Genomic DNA, 26,005 nt, shown 5'->3' on the forward strand with positions numbered 1-26,005 from the left:
CTTAAAATAATATCTAATCCCTCAGGAAATGCCAGAAATTTTCATAACCCAGGTCCAATTCTGAGGAAACATAGGGGAAGGAAGAAGGGACGTAGAGGGGAGAGGGATCAAAGATGAGATCCGAAAGGAAGAATAGGTAAGCTGCAAAGGGGGAGGCACGGGTGCTTGGCTGAAATACCAACAGGTATGCACATACATAACTCTATTTACAGGAGTAAAATGCTGAAGATCGTGCTGTGTCTGCTCCAAGTGTCAGATCCCTGTTCCCCACACCAGCTCATCCTGAGGACTGCAGCAAGCCTCTGGCATGGAGGAGTGGGGATGCCAGGAGGACCCTGCAGAGTACTGTGCAGGTGAGTCCCAACGAGTGTTACCAGTTTGGTATCCAAACCTCCTTGCAATTCAGCCTGGGAGATTTGTAGACTCTGGGCTGAATTGTTGAGGTCAGTCCCTCTTTCTGTTTGGTAGTGTTTTGAAGACCTGTCCCACTAATGGAGCTATTGGTGATCCATGTCTGTAGGAGGCTACTACCCTGTGCAGAAGGGAGACACATTCAGTGGAAGATACCAGGTGGTGCACAAGCTGGGCTTTGGCTACTTCTCTACAGTCTGGTTGTGCCAGGACATGGTGTGAGTAGCACAATAGAGACTATTCCAAAAGGAGGGGAACTCTGTAGAATGGGGCTGTAAAGGGAAGTTTAGAGTCCATCCAGGGGGGAAAGGGGAGGAATTGACCCTCTCTATCTGAGCAGAGGAAGGAACAGCCCAGAGGAATAGCCTGCCCTGAAGGCAGGGATGTGGGGGGGGTGAGAGGGGATCAGCAGAGCTAGCTCAGCTGTGAGGCATTATTTCCCAAGCAGCCAGTTACAAGAGGGCCCTGTTGAAGTGAGTGGGGGGTGACTCTGACAGCAAGAATCAGAGGGGAAGGATCTCTAGGAAGGGAGCTGGTGCTTGGACACTAGGCAAACAGTCTAGGTTAGACAGAAGGGAGATGACATTGGTGGGTGGAATGCTTTATAGTCTGCGGTGCTGAGCTGTGCCTGCAGGAAACCCTACTGGATTTGTATTTGGCTCTGAAGGGGACAGGTCTTTCTTTATATTTACTTTTCTGATTTATAATGTGCTCTATCTCAGCCTGGCCAGACCTCTTCTGCTCCCAGAGGGCGATGGAGCTCTAACATTAAAATAATAGTTGCCAGAGGGAGATGAATACAGGTCTCCACCCTGCTGTATGTAGAAGGTATGAGGGTGGGGGTGTTAGAGGCAGAGGAGAGGTGTAGGGAAGCCTCTCTCAGTACAGAGCACAGGCATTGGGGGGTCACTACAAGGAAAGGAAAGACATGGAGACTCCTCCAGGCTATATGGTGGGAAGCTGGGCGGACAGAACTTTTGTGCACTGGTCTGCAGGTGTGATTCCTTTCACAGAGAGAAGCGGCATGTAGCTGTGAAGGTGGCCAAGGGTGGGGAGAGCTTTGCTGAGGCTGCCCAGGATGAAATCTCTCTCCTCCAGTGTGTATGTACCTTTCCAGGGAGCATGTCGGCTCATTCGGTTTCTGCACTGTAGGGAGTGCAGCTGTTTTCAGAGCTCTGCAGTACTAGTCCACTCCTCCAACAGGTCTCAGCCTGATGGGAGCCTGGCTGGCACCAGGGAGAACACATCAAACTCTATGTAGAAAAGGGCCTCAGGTCCAGCATTTGCTTCGGAAGCAGCCTCCCATCCCAGGGTATGTTTATTTCTGGTATGTTTAGTGATCATTCTGTTCTTCTCTGAGTGCATGCAGACATGTATTCCACTCAGGTGGGCATGCGCCCAGTGCACTGAAGCTGGAGAACTTTGCCTAACAGTACCTATGGGCAGTGCTCATGCCTTGTGGCTCTTGCCCTTCCCCTAGCTATTTAAGGATAGCAGCACCCTGACCGGTCTCACTTCCTTCTCGCTCCCTGTGGCTAGAGTTTGAGCATTCTGTGGTGCTTTACTTTACATGTTTTTTCCTCAGTTTCTCTAGGAATTTATTGTATATAGTTCATTGTTAATGTGACTTAGTAGTGCTGGCACCATTCCAGTCTGACCCAGCGTGGTCACCTGGCAGGGAGGTGTAGTATTGCAGATGAGCCCTTATTTGATCTTCCCCTCACCCAGGGTTTCAACGAGTTCAAACAGCCCTTTTAAGTGCTAACAAGCAGCTCCTTGTGGACTCCTGATGCCAGTCCATCTAACTGCCTCTGGTTTTGGCCATGGGACGTCTATTGAGTCTGGTATTGATAATGGCAGCATCAGCAATGTAGAACCGTAGGGCTAGAAGGGACGGCAACGGTCATCTAATCTAACCCCCTGCCAAAGTGCAGGATTTGTTGTGTTAAACCATCCAAGACAGATGGCAATCCAGCCTCCTTTGGAAACCTCCACTGAAGGAGGTTCCACAACCTCCCGAGGCAGTCAGTTCCACTGTCCTTATAGTTAGGAAGTTTTTTCTGTGCTTTAATCTAAATCTGCTATGGTTTGAACCTATTGCTTCTTGTCCTGCCCTTGGTGGCAAAAGAGAACAACTTTTCTCCATCTTTTTTGTGGCAGCCTTTCAAGTATCTGAAGACCACTATCAGATCCCCTCCCTTAATTTCCTCTTTTCGAAACTAAACCAGTTCCTTTGCTCATATGGCTTGCATTCCATCCCTTTGGTCATCTTTGTTGCTCTCCTCTGGATCCTTTCCAGTTTCTCTGTCCTTTTTATACATTGGTGACCAAAGTTGGACACCACTACTCCAGCTGAGATCTAACCAGCGCTGAATAGAATGATACTATCGCCTCCCGTGACTTGCATGCTATGCCTCTTTTAATGCAATCTAAAATTGCATTTGCTTTTTTTTTTTTTTTTGACAACAGCATTGCACTGTTGACTCATGTTGAGGCTTTGATGTACCACAACTCCCAGATCCTTCTCAGCAGTGCTACTGCCAAGCCAGTTTCCCCCCATTCTGTATTTGTACATTTGATTTTTCTTCCCTAAGTGTAGCACCTTACATTTGTCTTTGTTGAATTTCATTTTGTCGTCTATAGTCCAGTTCTCCAATTTATCAAGATCATTTTGAATTTTAGATCTATTCTCCAAAGTATTGGCAACCTCCCCCTACCCCTGCCAGCTTTGTGTCATCTGCAAACCTGATCAGTCTGCTCTCTGTATCTACATCCAGGTCATTAATAAAGATGTTAGACAACACTAGACCCAGAACAGATTCCTCTAGAACTCCACTTGAGACCTCCCTCCAATCCAACAACATTCCAATAATAGTTACTTTTTGTTTGCAGTTGTTTAATTATGTATGTATTAATGGTAGTTCTGTTAAGCCTGCTTTTCTCCAGCTTACTTATCAGAATGTTATGTGGGACTGTGTCCAAAGCCTTGCTGATGTCCAGGTATATTATGTCCACCACATTCCCCCTATTCACCAAACCAGTTACCCTGTCAAAGAAGGAAATCAAGCTTTTTTGGCATGATTTGTTCTTGGTAAATCCATGCTGGCTGCTGGTGATCACCCTCTGTCCTTCAGGTATTCACAAATGTAATGTTTTATACATTGTTCTCATAGCTTCCCAGGTATCAAAGTAAGACTGACTGGTCTGTAGTTCCCCAGCTCCTCCTTTCCCCCCCTTTTTTAAAAGATGGGCACAATGTTAGCTCTTCTCCAGTCTTCCAGGACCTTTCCTGTCATCTATGAGTGGCTCCGTGATTTCTTCAGCTAATTCCTTCTGTACGCTTGGGTTGATAGCATCCAGCTCCACTGATTTTAATTCATTCAAATTGGTCAGAAGATCTCTGACATGTTCTTTACTCATCCCAATCTGCATCTCTTCCTCTTCATTGTCTGTGGTAACTTTTGCTAATCATCTGGTCACACTCTATTTTTTGTGAGACAACTGATGCAAAGTAGTCATTGAGTAGCTTTGCCTCTGTATCCTCTTCCATTCCCCTCCTTCCATTTCCTGTATTTATCCCTTTGGGGTTTTAGATATCTAAAAAGCTCCTTGTGCAGCCAGATTGGCCGCCTGTGGCTTTTCTTGTGTTTCCTCTGCAAGATGTTGAGCCTCTAGTATTACATCTTTTAAGAACTGCCAGCCTCCTTTGACTTCTTTTCTTCCTACTTGGTCTTTCCATGTGACCTTCCCTACTATTTCTCTGAGTCAAAGGCAGATTTCAGCTCTGAGGTCCAGTGTCCTTGTTTTGCTGTTTTCATGTCCTCCTTTCCATAGAATCTTGAATTTTATCAAATCACAATCACTTCCTCCCAAATTCCCAACCACCTTTATGTTCTCAACTAATTCATCTCTGTTGGTCAAAACGAGATGCAAAATGGATGACCACCTAGTTGTTTCCTCTGCTTTCTGAATCAGAAAGCTGTCCCCTACACACACTAAGAATTTGCAGGACTTATTATGTTTTGCTGCAATAGTCTTCCAACAGATATCAGGGAAGTTAAAATCCCCCATTAATACTAGCTCATGTGCGTTAGCTAATCTTACCTACTTGTGGAATGACTCATCCACTTCCTCTTCCTGATTTGGTAGTCTATAATGGACCCTCACCATAACATTGCTACTGTTCTTTTCCCTTGTTATCCTCACCCAGAAACTCTCAGTGGGTCTGTTGCTCACGTCCCCTTGGATCTTGGAGAAAATGTGTACATGCTTGACGTACAGCACAACGCCACCTCCTTTTTCCCCATACCTATCCTTTCAGAACAAGCTATATCCCTCAATGCGGTATGCCAATCGTGGGAGTTGTCCCACCAAGTCTCTGTGATGCCAATGAAGTCATAATATTCTTCATATACTCTGATTTCCAGTTAATCCTGATTGTTCCCCATACTCCTTGCATTTGTAAACAGGCATCAAAGATATTTTGCAGATTGCCTTGTTGCTTTTCTTTTTTCCTTTTTAATGCAGTCGTGATTTCTAGATCCTTCTCCTGAAATTAGCCACTTCCCCTTTTCTTCGTTACTTGAGCCTAGATGTGCATTGGCTGTACTTTTGTCACCATCCCCCATAAGACCTAGTTTAAAGCTCTCCTCATCAAGTTAGCCAGACAATGTCCAAAGATGCTCTTCCCAATATTTGGTAGATGGAGCTCATCCCAGCACAGTAATCCTCATTCCTGGAATATCAGCTTGTTATCAAAGCCTTCTTGCTCACACCACTTGCATAGCCATGCATTTACTTCCACGATTCGATGGTCACTGCCTGGCCTTTTCCTTCAGCCATCTCCACACCATTGGCATATCGGGCAGCATCAGACCTGCTCTGCCTTTCCATTCCTAATTTCCCCTGTAATTCAGGGGCTGTCAGTTGCTGTGCCTTCTACATTGTCGTCTTCTGCTGCACTGTTGGCGCCATCTGGTGGGGTTGTTGGCTGTATCACTTGTTGGCACTGCATTACGCACCCTCCGGGGCTAGGACAGCAGAGTTGCAGCCATCTTCCTTTGTGGTAGTGAGGGGCACATTGACATGGATGCTGTCCTTGCTACAGACCCCTTCATTGGATTCAGTACTGACTTGCTTTCAGCACCCTCATGTGCCAGCTACAAGGGCGATGCCTCTCCTGATACCAACCACTCATGCATCCTTGGCACCAATGATTTCTTTGTTTGGTTCTGGACAAGGATGATAGTTTTTTTGATCTCTCAGGGGTGCGCTCCTCCATTTCCACTAGATGACTCCCAGGGCTCCTCAAGTTCTGTTGTGGGGATGACTACTTCTACTTCCCCCTCACCTTTGAAGCACTGTTATTGATCCTTGGATCACCAGTGGTACCAGGTTCAGCACTGTTCTTGCAGTAGGGATAGGGATCCTGGCCTACAACCTATTGGCCACCAATGCTTTACCCCTGTTCCATTGGCCTCCACGGAATCCTTGGGTTGAGCCTTGGTATGGGAGATCCTGCTGTTTGATGCAGTCCAGGTCAAGCAGGAGTTTCTATCCATGAGCCACTTCTATTGCAAGTGCAGTCAGAGGTTATTCTTCCTGAGCTGGTCCAGACTGAACCTCTTGTGTAGGAGCTGCCCCCGTCCCCAACAGCCTCCATTGGCCCTGCACTCTTCTTCTTCCCCTCTGGGTGACTCTGCAATACTGGATTCTTCCTCACTGGTGCCTGAGGACTTTGTCATACCAGGACCTTCTCAGGCATATAGTGTCCACCTCGGAGATCCAAGCTGAATACGGGCAAAAGAACATGTATAAGTTGCTGGATATCGTCCAGTCCTCAGCTCTGGGGAGAATGGCTCTCTCAATAAATGAAGCTCTTTTGGAGCCTGCTAAGTCCTTTGGGAATACCCCAGCATTGTTACAGCCTGCAGCTAAGTGGTGTGAAAAGTGGTATTATGTCCCTGTCACAGGGCGGAACAAGTTTCCTTCCCCTTGTCCCTGTGCTTGGGCTGGCAAAAGAAAGGGTCTCAGACACCTCTTGCAGGTGCTTCACCCGTGTTCTTTTATTTACAGTGGCTGTACAGTCCCAATTTCCCCCAACACCGGTCCCCGCTCCGACCCCTCACTGGGTCCCCTGGCCTTTGAGGCTTATGTCAGCCATCAGAGACAGAGCCTCTATCCTCCTGCCTGGCTAGCCTCCCCACCCGAGCTCCTCCCTGGGTTTATATTTCTTCCCAGTCAGCAACCCAGCTGGTTCCACTTGGCTCAGCAGATTACACTGAGCCTGCCCTCGTTAGGGCCTGCAGCTGGGCTCCCAGCTAAGGATCTTGGCCCATGTACCCAGCCACCCTACAGGGAAACAGGGGGAAGCCAGGTCTTTAGCAGAGCATCCAAAGGTTTTACACCTCTGCCCTGCGACACACCTCCCTACTTTAATGAGCCGCCAGGCTCAACCAGCTCCGGCCTCTTCTCGGATGGACATATTGGCCCTTTGGAGGGGGTTCGTTTACCCCTGCTGTGAGTTCCTGCGGGTCCTCCCTGGGGTTTTTAGGACCTCCCTCCCAGGTAGGGGCAAGTCTCCCACACATGTCCCTTGGCCCGACAGAGTCCACACTCCTGTTCAGGCCGTGCCTGAGTGTTCCCTTGCCTCCCCTGGCCTTCTCTCTGGCATGGCTGGGTGCCTAGATACCCCAACTCCAGGGTCGGTTCCAAGGCCCTAAGTTCCTTGCCTTCCTCGGGCTCATGAGGGCTGCACTCCTGCCTGGAGGGGTCTTTGTTACCACAAAACCAATATTTGTTGGTTTCTTCCCACTGCTGTCTAGGAGTTTCTTTTCCACACACCCCCTGCCACATTCCCAAGGCACAGCAGATGAGGGGGGATTCGGGGTGCCTGGCCTGGCCCTCCTCCTCCCAGCAAAGTCCCCTCTCTTCTACCCTGGGCTCCCCGCTATCCCTTACTCTTTTCTTCTCCTTCGGTGGTCTAGGGGTTCTTGCTACTTTTGGGGGTTCCACACACCCCCACTTCCATGCACCTCCCTGATTGGGTTCTCCCAGCCCCCTTCCTTAGGATCTGACTTCCTGTCTCTCAAGAAGGGGGTCCCCAATCGCTTCCCAGTAGGACTGGGTAGGGTAATTTCTGCACTACCCCAACCTGCTGCCACCGGAAGCACCCCTAGACCTCCAGAGGAACTTGGGCCATCTGGTAGCTCTGGGTGTCCCCATGGACACACCGAAGGGCTACTTTTGTCCCCGGAACCATCCAGTGTGCCTTCACCAGACCCTTACAGACCAGTGAGCGAGTGGAGGCGGAGTCCACCAAACCCTTTCGGGGCTTCTTCCCCACCAACACGGTTATGGTGGTTAAGGGCTGTTTTACCGGTCCCTTCTGCCCCCTGGTCCACCCACAAAAGTCCACTAGCCCAAACTCCATTTGAGAGCAGTCCTGTTTTTTATGGCCAGTGCGCCCGCACTTCCAACAGGTCTGTTCATGGCTGTGGGTGGGCCCTGGGTCCATCCCCCTCTTGGGTGCAGGCTCTGGTGGACTCCTGGCAGGTCCTACTCCCCTAACGGGCTTCACCGCCCTCCTGGGTGCCTCTGCCTCAATGTGCTCTTCTGTCAGCCGGACTCCATCTGCTACGTGGGCCGGCTGATGTCATCGGACCCAAACACACACTGGGTCCGGGAGCCCCTGGAGAAATTGTTCCAGGATCACCTGGTCCATTATCTCCTCCACTGTCTGGCCGTGGGCCTCAGCCACCTAGTGGCCAAGTCAGTTAACTTCCGGGCAAATGCCCTGGGTCTCAGGCTCTCAGTCCAGCGGGCCATGAGCGCCATGAACGCTGCTAAGGCTTCACCTCCCAGGTACGGGGCTAGCCGCAAGGCCCAAGTTGAACTCTTCCAGCCTGCTGCTTTAGCCACCCGTTCAGATGTCCCCAGAAAGGCATCAGGGTTTTCCGGTTGCAGTGGGGGAGATTCAAGTTGCAGTGGGGGAGGTTTAGGTTGGATATTAGGAAAAACTTTTTCACTAGGAGGGTGGTGAAACACTGGAATACGTTACCTAGGGAGGTGGTAGAATCTCCTTCCTTAGAAGTTTTTAAGGTCAGGCTTGACAAAGCCCTGGCTGGGATGATTTAATTGGGGATTGGTCCTGCTTTTGAGCAGGGGGTTGGACTAGATGACCTCCTGAGGTCCCTTCCAACCCTGATATTCTATGATTCTATAGGGTTGTCCGTGGGGCCCATCTTACAGAGCCCCCACCCTACTGTCCTGGTTCCGTCCCCACTTGCCACACTCACCACCCGCTGGAGGATCTGCTATTGGGCTGCCGACTGCTCCTTGATGAACTCTTGGAGGGCCCATTGTTGGTCCCCCTGCCACGCCGTCAGGGCCTGACTTTCCATCTGCTGGGACTACTGCAGCTCCTGTACTGCAGTAACCAGCCATTTCAGGGTTTCCTCCATACAGGCAGCCACTGGTATCGGTGGCTAGGAGGGATCCCAGACAAGCCCCCACATGTCACAGGCACAAGTTTCCTTCCCCTTGTCCCTGCGCCCTGTGCTTGGGCTGGCAAAAGAAAGGGTCTCAGATGCCTCTTGCAGGTGCTTCACCCGTGTTCTTTTATTTACAGTAGCTGTACAGTCCCAATTTCCCCCAACACCGGTCCCCGCTCCGACCCCTTGCTGGGTCCCCTGGCCTTTGAGGCTTGTGTCAGCCATTAGAGACAGAGCCTCAACCCTCCTATCCTCCTGCCCGGCTAGCCTCCCCACCCGAGCTCCTCCTTGGGTTTATATTTCTTCCCAGTCAGCAACCCAGCTGGTTCCACTTGGCTCAGCAGATTACTCTGAGCCTGCCCTCGTTAGGGCCTGCAGCTGGGCTCCCAGCTAAGGGTCTTGGCCCATGTACCCGGCCACCCTACAGGGAAACAGGGGGAAGCCAGGTCTTTAGCAGGGATCGAAAGGTTTTGCACCTCTGCCCTGCGACAGTCCCCATACAGGACTTCAAGTGTTTTTACTCTCTTCCAACTCCTAACTCTCTTGTGGTGATAGCAGTAAACGAAAGATCAGAACAGGGGAGGTACAAGTCCATTCCAAAGGATTTGGAGTCTGAGAGGTTAGATTTGATTGGGAGGAAAATTTATATGAGTTCATCAATGTAGATGTGCATTGGAAATCAGCAGCTCTGTTATACAACTGTGGCTTTCTTAATTGGGGTGCTCTGTCCAGATTCACAGAGAAGTTGATGCAAGCCTCCCGGGAGGAATTTGAGGCTTTTGATACAGAGGCCCCTCTGGAGGCCAAGACTTCATTGCAGTCAACTCTGGACGTAGGAGATGCTTCAGTTGGAATTGTGGCATCATCTGTGACCATGAGGAGGGCCTTGTCATTGCAGAACTCTAGCATAGCTTGTGATGCTCAGTGGATCATAGAAGACTTGTCTTGATGGTCATTTTTGTTTTCAGAAATTGACAACACTTGACATTTGTTTAAGTAGCCCGTGGCTACTTCGCATTCCTTGGATATTTATACCCCAGCCACAAAGAGGCACCACTAGGGGAGGGAGTAGCAATGCTACTCTCAGCATTTTTGCTGCCATTCATCCTTTTCTGAGAAACCGCAGATTTTTCCAAGGAGGGTCATAAGATCACAGAGGAGGAGGTCTTCTGGATGGAATTTCAACCAACTAGATAGTCCTGCTCCAGTGTCCAGCAAGCCTATATTTTGACTTGCCTGTCCAGGGCAGCATTCTAGTTGTGACCTCCGCATCTACGTCTCCTCAGTTCAGAGACCGGCTGTCTCACTTTTACAGTGCTTGGGATGTGATTACCATAGATAAAGGGGTCCTAAGTACCATGTGATCGGGTCATGCCATAATTCCTGGCCATTGCCCTCTACCCCATCCCTCTGCAGGGACCCCTCTCATGAGTCACTGCTCCTGCAGCAGGTCCAGAGTCTGATTGCACATGGAGCTATAGAGGAGGTTCTACAGCATCAGAAAAAGGGGTTCTGTTCCTGGTATTTCCTGGTCCTCAAATTCAAAGCAGCGATGAGACCTATTATTGACCTCTGCAGCTTCAGCAAATACACTAGATACGTTGGAATCCATATGGTCACCCTAGCAACTATCCTTCCTGCATTGAACCACAATGATTGATTTGCTGCCCTGAGCCTTCAGGATGCTTATTTCCATATGGCAATTTTCCTGAGCCACAGGAAATTTCTGAGATTTGGTATGGTGGGGTAACACTATCAGTACACTGTGCTTCCTTTCAGCACCTCACATTTTTAAAAAACACATGACTGACTGTAGTGTCAGCATACCTCAGAAAAAGAGGAATTAATATTTTCCTGAACCTGGACTATTGGTTAGTGAGAGACAAGTTCAAAGAACATGTTTTCCCAATTCACACTACATCTAAGAGAATGTTAGGAACCATTCAGAAAGAGAGAGATAATAAGACAGAAAATATAATAATGCTGCTATATAAATTCATGGTGCGTCCATACCCTGAATACTGAGTGCAGTTCGCAACATCTCAAGAAAGATACATTAGAATTGGAAAAAGTACAGAGAAGAGCAATAAAAATTATCAGGGGTGTGAAACAACTTCCATATGAGAAGAGATTAAAAAGACCTGGACTGTTCAGCTTGTAAAAGAAATGACTGAGGGGGATATGAAAGAGGTCTATTAAAATCGGGACTGGTGTGGAGAAAGTGAACAAGGAAGTGTTGTACCCGATGAAATTAATAGGTAGCAGGTTTAAAACAAACATGGAAGTAGTTCTTCACACAATACAAAAATCAACCTGTGGAATTCATTGCGAGCGGTTGATGATCTGAATGCCAAAAGTATAACTGGGTTATAAAAAGAATTAGATAAGTTCATGGAGGATAGATCCATCAGTGGCTATTAGCCAAGATAATCAGGGATGCACCCCATACTGTGCACGTCCCTAAACCTCTGACTGCCAGATGCTTGGACTGGATGACAAGGGATGGATCACTAGATAATTGCCCTGTTTTGTTCATTCCCTCTGAAGCATCTGGCATTGGCCACTATCTGAAGACCAGATACAGGGCTAGATGGACCATTAGTCTGATCCATTATGGCCATTCTTTTGTCTCTTCAGTCATCTGGGAATGATATTGAACAAAAAAAAGTCCATGGTAGCACCAACTCAAAAGATTATGTTCATTGGGGCCCTATTAGAATCTACAAATTTGAGAATGTTTCTGCTGAATGAATGATTTCAAACAATTCAGCATCTATGTCTGGCACTACAATGTCTGCCTTCAACTATGGTCCATGTGTGCTTGAAATTACTAGGTCATATGGCTGCATGTACTTACATCATCCAGCATACAAGACTGCGCCTTCGTCTCTTCAAGTGTGATTGAATTTGCTCTATGGCCTAACGTGTCATACGTTGGACAGGCTTGTCTGAGTTCCTCAGAAGATCCTTATGGTACTGGACAGTTCAGAGCAACGTATGCCAGGGTGGTCCCTTTGTGCGTCCTCCCCCCAGCCAGGACTATAGTCACTGGTTGGGGAGCACATCTAAGAGTGTTAAAAGTTCTTGGCTTGTGCTCAGAACAGAAAGTTTCCCTCCAAATCAACATTCTGGAGCTCTGGGCCACTTAAAATGCCTGCCAAGTTTTACGGGATTACATATGGGGCACACTGGCTCATATACTCAGTAACGCTACCACCGCAATACTATATGAACAAGCCGGGAGGAACCTCCTCCAACCAACTGTGTCAGGAAGCAATAAAGTTACGACAGTTCTTCATCAGGGAGAGCATTGTTCCCACAACAGCTCACTTACCTGGGGTCCAGACTCACTTGGCTGATCACCTCAGCAGGAATTTCTCCCACAATCACATGTAGTCTCTGAAGTCCAGGGTGCTGAGTCCATCTTTGCAGAATGGGGCATTCCAACTATCAATCTGTTTGCGATGAGACACAACAAGGAGTGCCACCATTTTTGCTCTCAAGTGGGTCTCGATACAGATTCCCTAAGTGACACCGTCCACCTCAAATGTGGGGGTCTCCTTTGAGGTACGTCTTCTCTCTAATCCCAGAGGTCATTCTCACGCTAAAGCGGAATCATACCAAACTTATTCTTATTGCTATAGCTTGGCTCAGGCAATGTTAGCCCTCCAACGTACTGGTTTATTGGTTTGACCTCCCATATCGCTGCCTCTTCATCCCAACTTACTAACTCAGCACTATGATCAAGTTTTGCTTCCAGCAGTCACCCCTCTTCATCTCATGATGTGGATGCTTCATGGCTAAATGAGGAGGAAGGATATTTGGAAGGTGTTGCTTTGCTGTGGGTTAACAGCAGGAAAACCTCTAGTAGGGTAATCAAGTGGAAGTGTTTTTCAGCTTGGTCGCTTGCTTGGGGAAGCCAGCTGATGCTTGCCTGTATTCAGGACATTTTAGCATACCTATTGTACTTTGAGTCTTCTAGTCTCTCACTCAGTTCATCGTGGGTTCATTTCAAATCTTGCCATTTCATCTGCCTATCTGAGATCAGCCACTTTTCTTGAACCCCATGGTGGTTAGGTTTCTAAGGGATCATTTGTCTCCATCCACCTGTGAAAGAGCCAGTTCCCTTGTGGGACCTTAATATTGTCCTGGCTCCCCACATGGGTACTCCTTTCGAGCCCCAGCAACCTGTTCTCTGTCCCTCCTGTGCCAGAAGACAGGCTTCCTTATAGCTGCAGCAGCATTATGCAAGCTGCAGGCCTTAATGGCACAGCCCCCATACACAGGTTTTCAAGGACAGTGTGGCCCTGGAGCAGCAGCCACCTTTTTGTCAAAAGTGGATTCTCAGTTTCACCTTAACCAAAGGATTTATTTTCTAGAGTTCATTCCTAAACTGGACTCCAGCACAAATGAACAGTGTCTTCAGATGTTGGATATGAGGCGACACTTGCCATCCTACCTAGACAGAACTAAACCTTTTCAAGCATTGCCTCATTTGTTTATTTCCTATGTGGATTGAAGGAGGGGGGTCAGGTGGTCTCTGTGAAAACCATTCCAAATTCATAAATTCTTGCATTACACCAGCATCTGAAGTGGCTCAGACCATGCCTCCACAGAGATTGTGAGCTCATTTGACGAGGGCCTTAGCAACGGCAGTAGTATTCCTCAGTGATATTTCAATATTGGACATTTGCAGGGCGGCTACCTGGTCATCTAAACATACTTTTACTGCATCTAGATCTGATGCAAACTTTAGGAAGGCAATCCTGCAGTCACTGCTTAGGCAGATTGTGAGCCCCACCTCCTATGAGAACTGCTTGTGAGTCACTTGAATGGAAAATACATCTGCACGCATGTCTCAAAGAACAACAGTTACAATACCAGTAAGTAACCATCCTTTACGCTGGGTGCTGCCGGAAACACAGACCATCTCTCAGTGCACTATAACACTAATTATCCTGAGTTGTTGAGTATCTTGGTGGTGGTTCTCCTCCTGATGCGTCCTCTTCCTCCATCCCGTAGTCTTTACTCTCACTATTCACAGGGTGAGCTGAGCTGTTCCACTCTGGCCTCATTCCTGCAAGCTGCTCTAGATATCCAATAAAACAAACCGAGGGAGAGCCTCAGGGTGGAGGATCTCCACCTTTGCAACAGGAAAAGGTGGAAACATTGCTCCAGCTCGTCAAAGGTATTTAGGTGCCTAAATGGAAGATCTGGGTCATTGTCTTTAAATGAAAAGCTCGTCTGGGAAGGGGGGTATTCTGTGTTTGTACAGTACCTAGCACAATGGTCTCCTAGGCACTATGGCAATACAAATAATTTATAACTTTTGCAAAAAGCGTATAATGCAGCAAAAAGTATAACAAGACACTAAGCATGTAGCCTGAGTTTCTTTGTGTGCTCATGCATATCTCATCCATTAAAGTTGCACCTATTAGTGATGTCACTAATTGTTCCTGAAGATAACCTGAACTTTTAGGTCTGTGGTGGTGGTGACAAGTCTTAGGACTTGTCTACGTTCAGAAGTTGCACCAATTAATTTAAATTGGCTTAGTTAAACCAGTGCAACTTTTTTTCTGGACTTTATGGTATTGGTTTAGTTTGGGCTGGTAAATTTACAGGCCTAGAGTTAAGCTGATATAAGACAGGTTTATAGTGATATGAGTCCACCCACAAAGTTGCAACAACTTAATTATATTGGTATAAAATCGCCCCTTTAGGTATATTGATATAACTTTGTTTGTAGACCTGGTCTTAGTCTTAACTTAGAAATAGTTTTGTTTGAAATCCCTTTCTATTTAGCAGCGTAGCAGACCATAATTCTCCAGTACTAGGTCTGAGAGATGTTACAAGTAGGGCTGTCAATTAATCGCAGTGAACTCACGTGATTAACTCAAAAAAATTAATCGTGATTAATTGCACTGTTAAAATATAGAATACCAATTGAAATGTATTAAATTTTTTGATGTTTTTCTACATTTTTAAATATCAATTTCAGTTACACCACAGAATACAAAGTTTACAGTGCTCATTTTATATTATTTTTACTACAAATATTTGCATTGTAAAAATGATAAAAGAAATAGTATTTTTCAATTCACCTCTTACAAGTACTGTCATGCAATCTCTTTATCATGAAAGTACAACGTACAAATGTGTAGCGGTTTTTGTTACATAACTGCACTCAAAAACAAAACAATGTAAAACTTTAGAGCCTACCAAGTCCACTCAGTCCTACTTCTTGTTCAGCCAATCGCTAAAAGAAGCAAATTTGTTTACATTTATGGGAGATAATGCTGCCTGCTTCTTGTTTACAATAGCACCTGAAAGTGAGAACAGGCGTTTGCATGGCACTGTGGTAGCCGGTGTCGCAAGATATTTACATGCCAGGTACACTAAAGATTCATATGTCCCTTTATGGTTCAGCCATCGTTCCAGAGGACATGCTTCCATGCTGATGACGCTCATTAAAAGAATAATGCGTTAATTAAATTTGTGACTGAACTCCTTGGGGGAGAATTGTATGTCTCCGGCTCTGTTTTACCCGCATTCTGCCATATATTTCATATTATAGCAGTCTCAGATGATGACCCAGCACATGTTGTTCGTTTTAAGAACACTTCCACGGCAAGTCTGACAAAATGCAAAGAAGATACCAATGTAAAATCTCTAAAGATAGCTACAGCACTCAACCCAAGATTTAAGAATTTGAAGTGCTTTCCAAATTCTGAGAGGGATGAGGTGTGGCGCATGCTTTCAGAAGTCTTAAAATAGCAACACTCTGATGCAGAAACTACAGAACCTAAATCACCAAAAACGAAAATCAACCTTGTGCTGGTGGCATTTGACTCAGTTGATGAAAATGAACATGCGTTGGTCCACACTGCTCTGGATTGTTATCAAGCAGAACCCGTCATCAGCATGGGTGCATGACCTCTGAATGGTGGTTGAAGCATGAAGGGACATATGAATCTTTAGCGCATCTGGCATGTAAATATCTTGCGACACCAGCTACCACAGTGCCATGCAAACGCCTGTTCTCACTTTCAGGTGCTATTGTAAACAAGAAGCAGGCAGCATTATCTCCCATAAATGTAAACAAATTTGTTTCTTTTAGCGATTGGCTGAACAAGAAGTAGGACTGAGTGGACTTGGTAGGCTCTAAAGTTTTACATTGTTTTATTTTTGAATGCAGGGTTTTTTGTACATAATTCTACATTTGTAAATTAAACTTTCATGATGAAGAGATTGCCCCACGGTGCTTGTATTAGGTGAAAGGAAATACTTTTTTACAGTGCAAATATTTGTAATCAAAAATAAATAGAAAGTGAGCTACTGTACACTTTGTATTCTGTGTTGTAATTGAAATCAATATATTTGAAAATGGGGAAAACAAAAAAAAATTAAATAAATGGTATTCTAGTCATCTTTTTAATCGCGCAACAGCCCTAATTACAAGAAAATATTTAGGGGAGCTATAAGTTTCTAAAAGGAAACATGCCAACATGCTGACATATTTTTCACTGGACTAACAGAATTTGTTATACCCAGATGGTGGGCCAAAAATTCTAATCTTCAGGTTCTTGAAGTGATACCATTTTTATTATTTGCTACCTGCACTGCAGTAGTTTCTAGATATCTCATCCTCATTGTGCTAGGTGCTGTACAAACAAACAACAAAGAGATGGTCCCTGCCCCAACGAGCTTACAATATAAACATAAGCCAAGAGAGAACAACTGGATGGGGGTACACAAACAAGGAAGTAATGAGACAATTCTGATGAGCATGATAAGCTGTGGTCATGTGGAAAAACAACCTTTCCATATATGTGGGAAATACCCTTGGAAGGGAGTCAGTTGTGATGGCTTTAGTGGTGGTAAGTACCCCAGAGGGGGATTGTCAGGAAATATCTGAGCTGATCAGACAGCTAGGCTATTTATGGGGAATTGTGTCTACCCTTCACCTGGGATACAGCTGGATAATTATGAGGAAATTCACCATCAGGGATCGGACTCCGCTAATGTAATTGGAGTTGGGTTTGTTCAATTCTCTCATTGTTGGGTTTCACCAAAAGAACATACATGAAAGCATCCAAATTAAGCAACCATCCATAAACAAAATACCCCAAGCAGAGCTATTAGCCTCAAAAAAATGGAGAGACTTACTATAGAATCCTCTAGGGACCTTGATATAGATTTTTACATGGAAGAGGCTCAGATATGGTGGTGGATGGCAGGATAAAAATGCAGAGAGTGAGAGAGAGACCCGATACATGTATTCCACTAAATAAGAGGGTTGTTTTTTTTTGACCACTCTCAGGTGAGCAGCATGAAGAAGAAGGACCGGGCAGGGAAGAATATTATCCATTGTTTAGATGACTTTAAAATGATTGGAGCAAATGGCTTCCATATCCTTCAGCTAAGAATAGTGGCTTTCTCTGTTTGCAATGCCATCAGCCAGACAGAATGCTATGCTGTTGAAAAGACTGGCTGTGTCCGTGTGGGAGGGATGGGCCTGGAATTGGGAGCAAGGGGCCAGCCTGGGGTATGTAGAATGGCAGCTGGGAGTGGAAGAGAGGGGCTGGACTGGGGGAGGGGGTGTGTGGGATGGGGACTGGGTGTGGGAGCGAAGGACTAGCTGAGGGGGCATAGGATGGCAGCTGAGAGCGGGGGCCAGTCTGGGGGGCATAGGATGGCACTGGGAGTGGGAGTCAGGGGCCAGCCTGGGGAGTGGGGCGTAGGATGGCAGCTGGGAGGGAGGGGTTGGCTGTGGCTTGTCTAGTTAACATCAAAGTGAGTGGGGATAGCATTCTCTCTCTCTCTCTCAGTGAATCCCTGACTTTCCTACATGTGTGCTTGGTATTTGAGTTGCTGGGCCCTTCTCTGCGATGTCTGATGAGGAGCCATGGAGCCCAGGGTCTCCCCTTGCCCTTTGTGAAAAAAGTCCTACAGCAGGTGAGAGCTCGGAGCACTGGAAGCGTGAGGACACAGGGAGCGGGGTGGGGGAGGCCTGGGGGTAGAGAAGATAGCTGGGCAGGTTGGGTGTGCAGTGGAGGAACCTTTTAGAACACTCAGGATTATTTTACTAAAGCATAAAATCCAAATGTGGTTTTGTCCCAAATTTAAATACAATTCTGGTGAGATGGAGATCATTTCCCTACCCAATTACACACCTGCCCTCTCACATGCACATCTTAGGCTAGTATGTTTTTATCTTCCAGTGAAGAGGACTGGAATAGCTAACAATATACTGGTTGGGTTTGTCTGCAGTTTATTCCAGTGTCATTAAAATAAACCCACAGAGGAACAGACCAAAGGGGTCAAACCTGTTACAAGGAAGTACTGGCCCGTCGTCCCTTCAGGGAAGAAAACAAAAAGTAAAAATGTGACATAAATCCAAGGAAGAACAAACAGAGCAAAAGCTGTGCCCAGGTCTCATCTCTTGGGCTAGCAGGACCAGTTGCGAGTCTTCCAAACCGGTACAGCCATATTCGCCCACCAGAGCTCGAACAAAGCAGCCTCAGGTTGCAGAAACAGACCCGGAGGCACTACTGAGGCACTTCTTTATGTATTAAACTGATGTGTGCTGTTACTGTGCATGACAAAACAACTTCCTCGTCTTGCTCCAGAGGTGCCTGCACTTCAGTGGCAGAAATAAGCTCTGTCTAGATTTATTTGTCAAACGCATCAGGACTTTTTGCTATGAAAAGTCAATAAAAATCCAAGATATTTTTAAGACATTACAAAATTAGTTAACAAAAATACCAAAATGATGAAATAACTAAAAAGCTGTTAGCTAACAGGAAATACAAGTATATGTTTTAACCTGAATTGTGTGGCAGTACCTAACATTAAAATGCATACGGTGAAAAGAATCAATGTCCTTGCGTGACCTTTGGGTTGCCTAGCCTGGCCTAACCCCTAATTTTACTGGAATTTTAAAAGAGCTGCTTATTCAGATTTCAGTGGTCTTTTGTAGACCGGTGCCTGGGAAATTCACTACTGATATTCGCAAAAAGAAAAGGAGTACTTGTGGCACCTTAGAGACTAACCAGTTTATTTGAGCATAAGCTTTTGTCACGAAAGCTTATGCTCAAATAAATTGGTTAGTCTCTAAGGTGCCACAAGTACTCCTTTTCTTTTTGCGAATACAGACTAACACGGCTGCTACTCTGAAACCTGTCACTACTGATATTGTTGAGGTTGCAGGTTGCAAAGTGACATATTTGGAAAGTTGGTTCAGCTCAGAATAGTCAGTATTATGGAGTGTTACTTCACTGAGCAACTCTTGAAAATTAATCTGCTGCCCACAGGGACACATGAAACAAACCTGCCTGTCATCCATACCGTCTGTTGACATAAGAACCTCCATCTGGCTGCTGTAGCTTTGACAACATCATAGAAAATTTTTTTTTCCTCCCTCCACAATTAAAAATCTGCTGTTGACAAGCTGACTTCAGTGTGCAGTCATAGCCAGCACTGAAAGCAAGATACACATGGAGACCACTTAGTTAAGCAGTCCTGAGTTGGCTCCAGTTTCACTGTGAGGTTTGTCTATATAGCTTTCTTCATGGTATTACAAATTGCTAGCACTTTGCTTCATAGCTCTCTCTTTCCTTCCACACAACACAACCAGAGGCCTGGGCTGCAGCAAGTGCCATGGCTGAATGATATTTTCATTCAGGGAGTAATCCCCCATGCTCTGATCAGAACCACAATCTTTCTCCATCCTCCACATAGTCTTGGTATTTTACTTAAACAAACGTGCCAGAAACGATGTTTCTTACACAGTGTCCATGAACTGCTAGGGAATGGAAAAGGCTAACAGATCTCAAAGTTCAGTTACAACCACATGGTACATCTCAGAACTCTTGAGTTTTTCTGTGATCCACTTGTCAAGATGTCAGAGGAACATTTGCTACCTAAGCACCCCAGCCTCCTCCAGAGGCTTGGTGTAGATGAAATGGACTCTTCCTCCTTTAGCCTGTTTCTCAAATAGCATCTGAAACCCTCTATGGGTGGGAATTAAGAGGCCATCTTACTCTGAATTAACTCCTGCTCCCATGGGAAAATTCATCTGAACATCTTGGAACTAACAAGCTGTGTGCTCAACTTCACTCAAACGTTGCTTCTTATTGTATCCCTTCCTCCATCCTTTGTCTACTTAAGATCTTGAGACAGGAACCTTTGTCTTCATACCGGTCTTTAAAGTGCTAAGCAAACAATAATTCTTATTACTAGAGTTAGGGACTGCTGAGGTGGCATTTTCCTTCTGTTCCCTCCATTTGAAGTGGGTTAGGTACTCTTCCCCCCCACAAATTATCTTTGAGGCTGAAATTTCTCCTTATTTGATGTGCAGCCCAGAAAGTGGTTTATTTTGAAAGTGTTAAGAAAATCTGTCAACATGTGACTTAGAGTGTAAAACAGGACTTTTCAGTAGCCATTCTGCTGCTACTGATATTATATTTGGCTAACTCAGAAACAATGTCTTGTGAGTATCAGTGAGTCTGTTAAAACCTTCATTTACTAATCAATGTTCATTAGTGGGTTATTCTCCATGTGTAGAGTATGTTTTCTTCCCAAACAGTTAAGTCCCTAAATTCTTGACTCTTCAGACTTTCCGTGCTCCATAACAAGGTATCCTTTTCCTGCAGCGATGAACCGTTGTCCTTCTCTTTTCCCTACACACTTTAACTAACTCTATATATTCTTGTTTGGGTCTCTCCCCAATACCATTGCAGGTTTTATTTCTACTTATTTGTAATATGGTAGTGCCTAGAGACCAAGGCCCCTTTGTGCTAGGTACTGTAAAAACCTATATAACAAAGAGAAAGTCCCTGTCTCAAAAAGCTTACAATCTAAGTGTAAGATTACAGACAACAGATTGATGCAACAAACAGTTGTGGGTGAGGCTAGAGAGACCAAGAAACAATGAGATGATGTTGGTCAGCATGATAATTAGTGATCACAAATCTGAGCCAGTTCATGAAAAGCCATGTCTTGTTGCTTACATTTTTCCTGGTCAAATTATATCCTTTTGCACCTTAATTATAGTGTCCCCAGCCACTTTCTTATGAGTGGATTGTAATACTTCCTTCCATTGCACCTTGCTACTTGGTTCCCCAAAATCTACTTTCTTTGTACTAGTGCAATGTGGGAGTTCCCCATTTCTCACTATGCTAAATCCAAGTAGCTCAGACGTCACCTCTTTCTTTCTAGGTCCTATGATGAAACCATTAGTTGTATCACACCACTTGCTCCCATAATGCCCCTCTAGCCAGTCAAGGTAGGTAAGGTAAGACAAACTTCTGCCAGTATTTCTCTGCTGACAGCCCTATGCGGTCTAGGACGGCTGCCTTCACCACCTCATAGTCCTTGGCCTGGTCGTTGCTCAGTGGCATATAGGTGGCTTGAGCCTTGCCGGCCACATAGTGAGCCAGTTGTAGGGCCCAGGTTGCCCTATCCCATCTGGCACCCATGGCTACCCACTCAAAGCTACAAAGAAAGGTGTCCGGGTCATCGGCCATCTTACATAGGCCTAACACCGTTGCACGGGTGCCCTCACCTCACAGGGGATTCACCAGTCTTGTAGGAGCTGCTGCTGCACACTGACCTGCTCCTTTATAAAGTCCTGGAGAGTTTTCTGTTGCTCCGCCTGCCAGGTAAGTAAGGCCTGCCTCTCTAGCTGGTGGGATTGCTGGAAGGCTTGCAGTGCCTTCTGCATCTTCTCCTGTTGCTTTGCTAGCCACTGCAGGGTTCCCTCCATCTCTGAGCCACCAAGTTTTTGTGCTGGCTTCAGATCTCGGACAAGCCCCCAGGTATAGCAAGGTGCATGTTGGGCCCCTCTGGTTTCGGCCCCTGTTGCCCTCTCCAGTCAGTCAGGAACACCTCAACTTGATGCAACACCAGTGTTCTTTATTTCCACTTGTTTTCCTGCCACCACTTTCCACCAATGTACAGGTTTCACAGCCAACTGCAGGCCTGGCCAGCAACAAACCAGAAGACTCCCACCTCCCTCTGTGCTGTGCTGTGCTGTGCTGTGCTGTGCCGGGCCGGGCCGGGCCGGGCCGGGCCTGGCCTGGCCTGGCCGGCCTGGGCCTCCCCCCACCTACCTACCTTCCTCCCTCCAGCTTCCTCCCAGCCTTTATAGCCCTGGCTAATGAGGCTGGCAGGTACTGCCTATTACCAGGTAGACACTGGGCTATTCACCCAGCCCCAATCCATTCCCCTTGATTGAGGCTGGAGTGACAGGGGCTGAGGAAATCCTTCTCACTCAGCACCCTGTCACAGATGCTGACTCCAAGCAGATGCATGGGATTCCCTATATTGGGATGGCCTCCTTCAGAATTTTCCATGTCATCTGTGTCTCATTCTTCATAAACATCAGAATCTGTGTGAAACACCAAGTCTATTATGTTGGACTCTTTCTTTTGTGACATCACCTAAAGCTGCTGCTAGGAGTGGTCTCTGCATTCCTGATTGTTAATCACCGTCTGTGGTTCATACAGGTACTGGCAGGGCTGCAGTTCCTGCATACCAATTGTCGGATTATCCACACAGACATCAAGCCAGAGAACATCTTGCTGCAGGTGGATGAAGAGAGTCTCCAGAAGCTTCTGCATGACACGGCTGCCTGGATCCAAAGCATAGATCTGGGCCTAAAGAAACCAGGTAGGCTGGAAAGGGTAAAGATTTGCAGAGTTTAGTACAGAAAGTGGGACTCATACAGGTGCTAGGATTCCTGCGAGGAACAAGAACATTCCTGCTTACTACACCCCAACTTCAGCCTATGGAGACTTCATACCAAGCGTAAATATACAGTTGGAGAAATTCCTCCACTCCCTGGTAAGAGGCCATTGGCCTAGATGACCCTGTATTGGTATGCCTTTTCCACCTCTAGTTTCCAGGAGTAAGCCTATCTGTCTCATATACCAATCACTCAAATCCCAGTCTAGGTCTGTTTGTGCATAGACATGCTGCTGCAGATGGGTTTGTGTGTAGGAGCAACTGGAAAATTATGAGCATTTGCTGATACTGTACATTTCCATCACTTCTGAGAAATTACTCACAGCCTTACAGTACAATACAGGTCCACCTTGTATAGCACTTTTCGTGCTAATTGTAACCCAAAGTACTTTGTTTTAACCATGCAAAGGCCCATCTCTAGTATTTGATGTTTAAAGGAGACCTGTGTTTACTGCTCTTCTTCAGGCTTATATAGGCATTGTAATGACTTCTCAGGGTCTCTTCATCTCAGTGCTTCTTCTGGTTGTGGATAGTACCTATGTAACTCAATGGGCTAATGTTTTTTCCTGTGTCCTCTTTCACCTGGGGCAGTCTGTGAGCCCTGGAGTCAGTGCAGATAGACCAACAGCCTTCATAAACAGCAAATGCTGGAAAATAAAGCCCTCCCTTGTTTTTTTTTGTTTGGGTGGGTTTTTGTTTTTTGTTTTTTTGTTTTTTTGTTTTTTTGCTTTATGCACTGGCTTCTGTGACTTTAAAATAAAACATTCTCATTTGTGACTTCTGTTTTCTCCGAGACAGTTTAACAGCAGCCACAGTCAAGATCAAACTCCTGTTTCACAAAGCTCAATGTCCTGGCATCAAGAGCTGCTGCGACAGGCTCTCGTGTCTCAGAGAGTACAGTTATCCCAATAAATGTCTTTGCCTGACTGGGGCACCAGCAAGGCCCAGTTGCTTTCCATTAGTCCCATCAAAATTGACGAAGTAGGAATTCCTATCCAGCCACTCTTTGCCCAGTTAAATTTATCACCATAGATCTGAGAACCATGTCTGACAACCAGAATATCAGAAACAGAGAGGGGGATTGTATTGGCACAGGAATGGAAACAAATCTGATCTGCTGAAAGGGAGCAGCAGCCTCAAAACTATGCAATTCATGGGGACATCACGATGAGATGGACACGCAGCTCCCCCTGCTATTCTGACGCAGTTGATGCCCCTCAATCCAGCCCTGCAGCATCTCCTCCCACTCCCTCCTACAGATCTGCTGATGCCTTTTACTCCTGCTCACACATATACACAGCTCTGTCACTGCAAACTAGTCCTCACTTGTGATCCAGACAGTGACATTTGACAAGAAATCTTCAGAGGAGAACATCTAGTTCATGTTCTCAGTGTTAAACTATTCCATTCTATTCTGTTCTATTTAGGTTCTTATTCTGAGAATGCTACTTCCTTTCTAAAAAAAAATGATGAGGGGTCCTTGTGGCACCTTAGAGACTAACAAATTTATTTGGGCATAAGCTTTCTTGGGCTAAAACCCACTTCATCAGATGAATGGAGTGGAAAATACAGTAGAGCGGTAGGGAGGTTTAGGTTGGATATTAGGAAAAACTTTTTCACTAGGAGGTGGTGAAACACTGGAATGCATTGCCTAGGGAGGTGGTGGAATCTCCTTCCTTAGAAGTTTTTAAGGTCAGGCTTGACAAAGCCCTGGCTGGGATGATTTAATTGGGGATGGGTCCTGCTTTTGAGCAGGGGGTTGGACTAGATGACCTCCTGAGATCCCTTCCAACCCTGATATTCTATGATTCTATGATTAAATACACAGCATATGAAAAGATGGGAGTTGCCTTACCAAGTGGGGGTCATGGCTAATGAGCCAATTCAGTGAAGGTGAGAATAGCCCACTTCCACCTTAACTGAGTTGGCTCGTTAGCACTGACCCCCCACTTGGTAAGGTAACTCCCATCTTTTCATATGCTGTGTATTTATATCTCTCTACTGCATTTTCCACTCCATGCATCTGATGAAGTGGGTTTTAGCCCACAAAAGCTTATGCCCAAATAAATGTGTTAGTCTCTAAGGTGCCACAAGGACTTCTCATTGTTTTTGCTGACACAGACTCTACCACTCTGAAACCTACTTCCTTTCTGTAATTTAAACACAACACCAGCACTTGTAGTCTGAGTCTTTGCACCAGAGATATTCCTCACCTTCTAGGAATGATCTGGGAGATGTAACACATTTTATGTCAGAGCTTGTCTCATGGTGCTGCTGTTTCATGGGCCTAATCATAGAATCATAGACTATCAGGGCTGGAAGGGACCTCAGGAGGTCATCTAGTCCAACCCCCTGCTCAAAGCAGGACCAATCCCCAATTTTTGCCCTAGATCCCTAAATGGCCCCCTCAAGAATTGAACTCACAACCCTGGGTTTAGCAGGCTAATGCTCAAACCACTGAGCTAGGGTGAATGGTGACACTAAATTATTGACAGATTTTTGCTTGAATCAGGCTTGCATGGTAGTGTATGACATATTAATGAGCACTTCATTGTAAAGTAACATAATCTGGAAGATATTTGAGGGAAAGGGATGTCTTTTCCAAGATAAAAATCAAAAGAGAGGAAGGTGATCAGGAACAGTCAACATAGATTCACCAAGGGCAAGTCATGCCTGACCTACCTGATTGCCTTCTGTGATGAGATAACTGGCTCTGTGGATATGGGGAAAGCGGTGGATGTGATATATCTTGACTTTAGCAAAGCTTTTGATATGCTCTCCCACCGTATTTTTGCCAGCAAGATAAAAAAATATGGATTGGATGAATGAATTATAAGGTGGATAGAAAGCTGGCTAGATTGTTGGGCTCTACGGGTAGTGATCAATGGCTCGATGTCTAGTTGGCAGCCGGTATCAAGTGGAGTGCCCCAGGGGTTGATCCGGGAGCCAGTTTTGTTCAACAGCTTTGTTAATGATCTGGATGATAGGATGAATTGCACCCTCAGCAAGTTCACAGATGACACTAAGCTGGGGGGAGAGGTAGATACGCTGAAGGGTAGGGATAGGGTCCAGAGTGACCTAGACAAATTAGAGGATTGGGCCAAAAGAAATCTGATGAGGTTCAACAAGGACAAGTGCAGAGTCCTGCACTTAGGGCGGAAGAATCCCATGCACCGCTACAGGCTGGGGACCGACTGGCTAAGCAGCAGTTCTGCAGAAAAGGACCTGGGGATTACAGTGGACAAGAAGCTGGATATGAGTCAGCAGTGTGCCCTTGTTGCCAAGAAGGCCAACCGCATATTGGGCTGTATTAGTAGGAGCATTGCCAGCAGATCGAGGGAAGTGATTATTCCCCT

At 46.0% G+C, this 26,005-nt stretch overlaps 1 protein-coding gene across 1 annotated transcript in view; it reads left to right on the plus strand.

Moving 5' to 3' along the window:
- The first annotated feature begins 230 nt into the window (after positions 1–230).
- The window catches only part of LOC144267418 (SRSF protein kinase 3-like), a 38,076-nt gene continuing 12,301 nt past the window's right edge, over positions 231–26,005 (plus strand). The window contains exons 1-6 of the mRNA XM_077821380.1: positions 231–353; positions 521–629; positions 1,425–1,512; positions 17,224–17,311; positions 17,752–17,858; positions 22,412–22,574. Of these exons, the coding sequence (XP_077677506.1) occupies positions 308–353; positions 521–629; positions 1,425–1,512; positions 17,224–17,311; positions 17,752–17,858; positions 22,412–22,574 (601 nt within the window). The 5' untranslated portion in view covers positions 231–307. The remainder of the gene's footprint in view (positions 354–520; positions 630–1,424; positions 1,513–17,223; positions 17,312–17,751; positions 17,859–22,411; positions 22,575–26,005) is intronic.

Source organism: Eretmochelys imbricata, chromosome 7 (genome assembly GCF_965152235.1).
Source record: "Eretmochelys imbricata isolate rEreImb1 chromosome 7, rEreImb1.hap1, whole genome shotgun sequence".
Lineage (NCBI taxonomy): Eukaryota > Metazoa > Chordata > Testudines > Cheloniidae > Eretmochelys > Eretmochelys imbricata.